This window comes from Lipotes vexillifer, unplaced genomic scaffold (genome assembly GCF_000442215.2).
Source record: "Lipotes vexillifer unplaced genomic scaffold, Lipotes_vexillifer_v1.1 scaffold12, whole genome shotgun sequence".
NCBI classification, from domain to species: domain Eukaryota; kingdom Metazoa; phylum Chordata; class Mammalia; order Artiodactyla; family Lipotidae; genus Lipotes; species Lipotes vexillifer.
In genome coordinates, this window is record NW_006796716.1 from 1042692 (window position 1) to 1050892 (window position 8201).

The 8201-nt window shown below is 53.4% G+C and overlaps 1 protein-coding gene across 1 annotated transcript in view; it reads left to right on the plus strand.

Annotated features, from left to right (window-relative positions):
• The window catches only part of CASTOR2 (cytosolic arginine sensor for mTORC1 subunit 2), a 79558-nt gene that overhangs the window by 55336 nt on the left and 16021 nt on the right, over positions 1-8201 (plus strand). Inside the window, exon 4 of the mRNA XM_007468883.1 lies at positions 6892-6962. Coding sequence (XP_007468945.1) covers positions 6892-6962 — 71 coding nt within the window. The remainder of the gene's footprint in view (positions 1-6891; positions 6963-8201) is intronic.

Sequence of the window (8201 nt, forward strand, 5' to 3'; positions counted from 1 at the left end):
TTTTTTTTTTTTTTTTCATGGACAAATGTACATAACACAAAGTATACCGTTTGAACCATTTTTAAGTGTGTATCTCAGTGGTATTAAATGCTCACATTCACATTGTTCTGCAGCCTTCACCACCATCACCATCCACTTCCAGAACTTTTCATCATCTCAAACTGAAATTCTGCACCCTTTTAACAGTAGCTCCCCATTCCGCTACCCCCCAAGCCCTGGCAACCACTCCCTGCTCTGCTTTAGATTTCAGATCCACTTTTTTTATTGGCTCTGCAGCCACACCACCGTCTGACTCACTACTTTATTTATCCAGGCCCCATGGAAATTCTAACTGTCCAATTATTTAAGGTGTGTCTCCGGCACCTGAAGCAGTGCCTTTATACATTAAAGGCACTTAACAATTTGTGATGACGGAGCAATCTAGCCACTTTCGCCTGGGTCTCAGGGGCTTTATCCAGACCTTACCGATTCCTTTTGCCCTACCCAGCCCCTTTTTACAGTCCCGTCTGTGCGTGCCACCCTAGAATTTGCAAACACTGTTGCCCACGCTGTCCAATTCTCCTGACCACCCAAGACATAAGCAGATTTTTTTCCGCCTTAACAGAAAAAGACATTCTTCGGGGTTGCCCTTCAAATCACAGAACGTGATGCAGGTTTTTCTTTTCTAACTAAAACTTGAAATGGCAGCTTCCAGTTGTTAAAAGATAGTAGAAATGTAAGTAACACGAAAGACCTATTGAAGACCCAGGAGAAGACCCAGATGAAAAAGCCATGGCTGGTTGAGAGAAGAAAGCCTGACACACACCCTCCGCCTGGCTGTCCTTGGGGAAGAGAGCCCAGGAAGGCAGGAGGCCACCGTGCTCGCCCCAGAGCGCGTCTGCCACTCGCTGTATATTGTTAAAGGCTCCTGTGCTCTGCTGCAGGAACGCGTCGGCGGGGCTGGCAGGGCCAGGGGCGGGTGGTCCCCAAAAGTGGGTCAGACCCTGGCCCTTCCATCTCCTCACTGTGACACGCTGCAGAGGAAGATGTGGCCAAACCTCCCTCGTTGTAGACTGAGCAGGTTGCACTCGGTGAGAAACATGCATGGGTTTCCAGGTGCTGAAATTCAAAATGAGCGTTCAGAGGCCCTGCTGGAAAAAAGGAATAACGGGTTGCAAATAGGTACCTGGAACATGCTGGAAACCTGTTCTCAGTCCTGTCTGCAAGGCCTGTCAGGTGTGTGTGAAGGCTCTGCGCTCATTTCATAGCCCGGCTGACCAGGCTCTAATTGCAAAGGGCTGGACTTGTTCTGTGGCCAGGCAACAGGGGACCTCAGCAGGGTCTGGCTGACACAGGGCACATTGTGACCCCACAGAAAACAGGCCCAGTCCCAGATGGGGTCCGGCCCACAAAGCTAGCTCCCACCTCCCAGAGACCCTGGTCTTCTGCACAAAGAGACTCCACATAAAGCCAACTTCTGCTGAGCCCGGAATATGTAAAGGGGTCCTTGTGGTGTCTGGGAGACAGGAAGGGAGCGCAGGACAGCCTCTCAGGACCATCACCCAGCCAGCAGGTGAGTGGAGAAGGCAAGACGGATGCGGGTAGGAGCTCCCACCCGATGGTGGTGTGTCAGGCCACCTCCCTGGCTCCCCCGATCTGGACAGTCCCTGTGCTCAGACGTGTCGAGTGTCTGTGAAGATTCCCGAGGTCCCAGCATGGCATGTCAGGGAGCTGAGACCAGGGAGCAGGTTTGGCTCCAACAGATGCACTGGGAATTTCAGGCTGAGTCAATGTCTTCCATCATAAACCATCATCTCTTCACTGGCTACCTGGTGGGAGCTGGGCTCCTGGGAGGATGAATGGAGACTCTTCAGCCGAAGCTTGTTGCTTGGCGTCAATGTGTAAGAACCAGTGTTTGAAGGAATCAGACTCAGCGCTCCACAGAACCTTGGAGGTGGCTTAATCTATCCTCTCCGTTGAGGCAGCATCACTGCTGCAGCCCGCCTGCCTGGGGCTCAGCCCCTCAGACACCTGACGTCTCACCACCTCCCAAGACAGCCCGTTGGTCTCTGTAGCCCATTTGGCTTTAGAGCTTTTCTTACTGGGAATGCAAGCTGGCCTCCCCGTGGTCCCCCACTTCAGCTGCCTCTGTCCTCCAAGAAGGAAAAACAGCCAACATATTGAGTGCTTACCATAGTCGTGCTGGGCATTTATTCTTCAACAACAACCGTATGAAGGAGATATTAAATATTATCATCTCACTGTACACATGAGAAAACCGAGGCACAGAGAGGTTAAGTAACTTGCCTAAGGTCACACAGCCATAAGCAGCAGCATTGCTTCCATCCCATGGTCCACAACAGCCATAGAGGTTTAAAGATGGTGGCTGGAATCTTCCGCCAGGCTGAAGGGATTTCAGTGTAAAGTCCCCTCGCTTCCTCTGGGCATGCTCCGTGTGGGCCGTGAGGATCTGAACAGGCACAGACTTTCTGGTATGGCCTCCAGTACTATCCAGCACCCGTACTCTGTGCACAGAGCCCAAGGATGCATTGGCACCTCCTGGACAGGGGACTTGGATGATTCTTTTATTTTTTTTATTTTATTTATTTATTTATTTATTTAGGCTGAGGCTCCAGAGCGCAGGCTCAGTAGTTGTGGCGCACAGGCTTAGTTGCTCCACGGCATGTGGGATCCTCCCGGACCAGGGATCGTACCCATGTCGCCTGCATTGGCAGGCAGACTCTCAACCACTGTGCCACCAGGGAAGTCGGACTTGCATGACTCTTGGGGTATGTCCTGAACCACAGTGAACCGGGGCTCTCCCCAGAGCTGCTGTTCCCCAGTCTCCCTACTTCATTGCCCAGGACTCTAGAGTTTTGTATCCTATCTATCTGATTGTGCCAGCAGGACCTGCTGGTCAGCCATCACACACAGTTGCACAGGTTGTGCACTGCCCAACTCTAAGGGCACTCTTTACACAGACTGTGCAATGAATGAGCCCTCCCCACCAGAGTTGTGATGTACCACCTGCCCAGCTGCCTGGGCAGCAGATCTGTCTTGGGTTCTGATCAGAGCTAGTTGGAATTTTTGCCTGCCCTTGAAAAGCATTTTCCAAACAGACTCAATGGTTCTGGGGTCGTCTCTCCGTGCCTTGTCAGCCAGGCCCCTTGAGGTCCACCTCGCTATGGCGCTGACAGGGTTCCATGTGGCCTGTGCCCTCCCTGCCCAAACCGGAGCTGGATGGAAACTGGTCCACCTTGAACCTGTCGCTCATTGTACAGAGGAATGAAGCAGCCCAGGGTTCACCACCGCCAGGTGCCAGGTTGGGACTGGAACCCGTGCTCCCAAGGCTGCTTTCTCTAACCCTGTTGGTTCATCCTGTTTCTAAGCACCATGCGGGTGTCTAGAGGGCAAACACCTCCTCCCTGGGTTTCCCAACAGCACTCAGCAGCGGGCTGGGTAGTTGCTGGGTTTCGGGCCTCTCTCCAGCCCCTTGTAGACAAAGTACAGAGAGGCCACAAACACTGGGGCCCGGCATCTGGGGTGTTGATCTAGCCACGGCTCAGTAGAGAGCGTGAAGTTGGGACTGGAGACTTGAGCGCCTCCCGGAGAGGGGGCAAGTCAAGGCAGTGCCACACAGGGGCAAGCGGTGTTTGCTCTGATTGGGGCTCCTCTGGCTTTGGGGGTAGGCATGTGGCCACAGTTCACTCTTTTGCTCATCAGACTTTGAGTGTTGTTTCTCTGTCCAGCCAGTGTCAGGTACAAGGTGTGTGTACAGAGAACCCACCGTCCCTGCCTGTGAGAGTTTATGGTCCACTGGGGGAAACAAGTATTTCTTGTAATAGAGTGTGGAAAGCACTCAGGACCATCATGTGCAGTTGTTCAGGTTGTACACAGCCCAACTCTAAGGGTATCGTTCACATACACTGTGAGATAAATGAACTGTCCCTTCGAGGTGTGATGCACCACCAAGCCCAGCTGTCCACAGTGGCTTTAACATCCAGACAGGACCACCCCTGTGGTAGGAAGTGAGAGAGAGGAGATGGTGGGGCCAATCAGAAAAGGTTTCACCCCAAAGAAGACGCTTAAACTGGGTCTTGAAGGATGAGCGGCACGTCTCCAGCCAAAGAAGAGGGAAGGGGGTGCCGGGCAGTGGAAAGAGTATTTGTCCACTGTTGGGGGCATGAGACAAGGAGGCAGGCAAGAGTGGGGAAGTGAGGCAAGGGGAGGCTTCTAGGCAAGCACTCACGTGGAGGGGGTGATGGAGAGAGGGGAAAACAGATCTCAGAGCGACTTGGGAGGTAAGATGGGGTGAGCTCAGAGATGTGTAGGACTTGAGGGGGTAAAATTAGGAGAGCAGGAGGCCTGCTCCCGAGTGTGTGACCAGAGCAGTAGCTGCAGGTCCCTCCGACTGACTCGCCCTCCTGGAGGCCTGCCCACGCCAAGGTGCACATTCCGAGATAATAGCTGGCAGTCGGCCCCTGGAGACGGGTCACATCAACAGCATAGTCATACCCCATCGGCAGCAGAGGCCGATGTTGCCTTCTGCCAGTGTTTTTGCCCTCCAGGGCCATTTATATGGTCTATTTCTGGAGCATCCCTCACCACCGAGAGGGCACAGGGAGCAAGTACCACATCTGTTTGCCTTCTCAGGGCTCTGGGATGACTGGGTGGCCACTCCCCCCACCCAGGGAGTCCTTACTTGTGGCAATCTGGTGATTGGCGGGGTGGGGGTGGGGGCGGGCTTCTGAGGCTCTTCTTAGCACACAGGGCTCCCCAAGGAGGAGCTAGGCCAGACCAGTGGTTGCCATTCACTAAGTGATAATTTGCCACTGTTGCCCAGCAGTTATAGATTTCATTTGTCTGGGCAGTAGTTGCAAATTGGATATGGGACAGGCAGGGACAGAAATGTAACCTGAAAACCAAAGAGCTGGAGGGAAGTTGAAGAGTGTGGTGCTGCTGGTTGAGCAGAGTGTCGTGGTGGTGGTGGTGGTGGTGGGGAAAACGCCACCTTGTTTACAACTCTGGCGAAGCGTCTTCCTTGAAGTCGGGTTCACTGAAGTGTAAGTCACATACACAGTAGAAGCCGCCCCTTTTAGGGTACAGTCCTTCGGGTTTTGACAAATGTATATCTTGTCACCACCACCGTCAAGAACCAACCACCTCCTTCACCCCAAAAGTTCCCCGGTGGCCCTTAAATGTCAGCCCCAACCCAACCCCAGGCAACTAGGAATCTTTCTCCATCCTTACAGTGTAGCCTCTTCCAGAATGTCACATCAATGGCATCACATAGTATGCCTCCTGTTGAGTGTGGCTGTAACTTAGCAAAATGCTCTTGAGATTCGTCTACATTGTTGCAAGAATCAGTAATTCAGTCCTTTTCATTGCTGACCAGTATTCCCTGGTGTGGATGTGCCACAGTTTACCCAGTTCTCCCGCTGAAGGGAGGACGTTTGGGTTGTTTCCAGTTCGGGGTGATTACAGATAAAGGCTGTAAACATTTGCATACTGGCCTTTGTGGGGCCTTATGTTTTCATTTCCGTTGACTAAATACCCAGGAGCAGGGTTGCCAGTGGTCATGTGTGTTTCACTCTATAGAAACCTGACAAACCATCTTCCAAACGGCTGTACCGTTTTGCAGTCCTACCAGTTCCAGCTGATCTCATTACTTGTGAAAATTTAAAGAATAAAGTGAAAAGGGTGCTGCGGGGCTTCTGTTGATAAGGCTTCAGTGTGGCAGGATGGCTGCCAGGAGAGGGGAACCAGGTGGGGAGAGATCCGCGGACATTCCGGCCACCCCCATCCCCGGCAACGCCGCATCCACTTCAGGATTCCTTTCCCATTTTAATCTTCGTAGAAGTGCTGTTCGGGCCCTTGCCAGGCTTATTCGTTGGGCCTCCTTCTGTCACGGCTTCCTGTGATGGATGGGTTTTACACATCGGGCACGGAGCCCGAGCTGAGCCCCATACTTGAGATCAGCGACACCAGATAAATCAATGACCGTGGGCAGTTTGCTGCACACCACTGCCTGTGCGTGCCGTCTCTCCCTACAGCTGCGCCTGGGGTGTTCTGGGGGCCAGTCTAGCTGGATGGGGAACAGGGAGACGGGCGTTGAGGGGGTGGTAAGCCCCTCAGCTGGAGACAGCCTCAAAGCCCAGCCCAAGGGCTGTCTGGACACGTAGCCCAGCGTGTCTGCCAGGTGCCAAGAGCGTGCTCAGGGCTGAGACCAGCAGGGATGAGATACAGACTGACAGAGTGATTGCCAGACCCTCCCTGGCCTTGGGAAATTGATGGTCCCATTTGGGGGAGGAAATGAGCAACTTACACCCCAGGCTAAGCAGTATTACCAAAGGCAGCATGTCGCAGTTCAGGGATCCCTGCCACACAATGGCACAGACAGCCACGCCCCTCTCTCCTGCAAGGGAGAAAAGTACCTGAAAGGCTGGGCTGTCCGTTGGGTGATGCGAATTAGGCCGTAAATGACTGTGGGAGCTCTCGAGTTGGTGAGGAGAGGGGCCAGGACCATGGGCAGGGGACACGACACAGCGACAGAGGCCTCAAGGTCAGAATGTGTGTGGGGAGCGGAGGGCACGGAAAACACAGTTCATCTGCATGAGCCCTGCCAGAGCTGCCCTTGGGCCTGTAGGGGACCCTGTAGGCTGGCCGGCTCAGGGGTCCTCAAAGATCGGGGGGTGCAGAGGAAACAATCAGCGTCCCTAGGCCTCTCTGAGTCCTCCTGAGTCAAAACTGAGGCAGTGGAGGGAGAAATAAGTAGCCCCCCAGCAGCCTGGGGCAGAACTCTGGGTAAACCGGGTCACGGCGATGGGAGAGGGGGCGGGGGGTGAGGCGGGCGGCTGCCACAGGGTCTGCTGGGACTTACAATACCCCGTGTCTGTCTGTCCGTCCACCCAGGTGCAAGTTCTTCAGTCTGACCGAGACCCCGGAGGATTACACCATCATTGTCGATGAGGAGGGCTTCCTGGGTAAGTGCTTCTCTCCCCAGGGGCTTGGCTGGACTGGGGCCGCAGTCAGTGCCGGCTGCCCGCCCCCCCCCCCCCTCTTTCTCCGCCCCCCCTGCTGTGGTGGCTGATCCCCTCCCTTTCTGCTCGCGAGACTTTTTCCCAGGAAAGGCCCCAGAGCTGAAAGGGGGCATGTTCTCTGGGACTTCTGCCGCGAGGGAGGCACTTTCAAAACATCTTCAGTCCTTGTTCCAACAGGAACGTGCCCCAGTCACCATCCTTTTATGATTTTCCTTTATCTTCCTTCCATCTTTTAAATCAAGATAGAATTCACGTACCAGAGAGTGCATCATTTTAAAATGTACAGCAGTTCCGTGGTCTTTGATATTCCCAAGGTTGTGCAGCCGTCACCACTATCCGATTCCAGAACACTTCCGTCACCCCAGAAAGAAGCCCTGTCCCCTCATCCTCCACATCCCTTTAGTTTTATTATTGAAGTTCGTTATGTTTGTCCGGCTCCAAAGTAACAGTGAGTGTTCATTGGTGGCGAGTGCTGACCGATAAGTATTACCTGATGAGAAGGTGTTGTGCTTGTCCTGTGATTATCAATGAGGAACTGAGAGTGGAGGCGGGGAGTCGTGGGTCCAGACTCACCAGCAGAGGAGCTGGGCCCCCTGAGAGCTGGTGGTCATTTGGAACTGCTAAGTTAGTCTTCCAAACATGTAGAGAGGGCAACAAATCCAACAGTTTTCAAAACCCTAGCCCTACCCACAAGACAACTACTGGTCACTTTTTTCGTGGTTTTCTTTCCAACTTTTCTCAGGCGATCTGTTTAATTTATAGAAATGTTTTCATTTAACATAACAACAGAATACGCTGTGATATCACAGCCTTTCAGCAGCAGCCCTGGTTCCTCGCCCAGGCCCCTACGGTTGGAGCTGAAGTTGTTTTCATTGTCCTCCAATGAGAAATTTATAAACTCTTGTCAGTGCGTAACATGTATTCTTATGCAGGTTGATTCCCAAAACGGAGTCTGAGAAATGGCATTGTGGAGTCAGGAGTTGACTATTTTGTGGTTCCCGATGCGTATTGACCCTCTTTACTGGTGAGAAAGTGAAGCCCCAGGAAGCGGCTTCCCAGCTACGCCCTGTTGTCCTCACACGCACGGGGTCTAGGGCACCAAGTCAGTATGGGGGGCTGGGCTCGGCGCCCCACATCCTACGGGCCCCCCATGCCTCCAAGGGGGTGTGGCTGTGTGGCCAC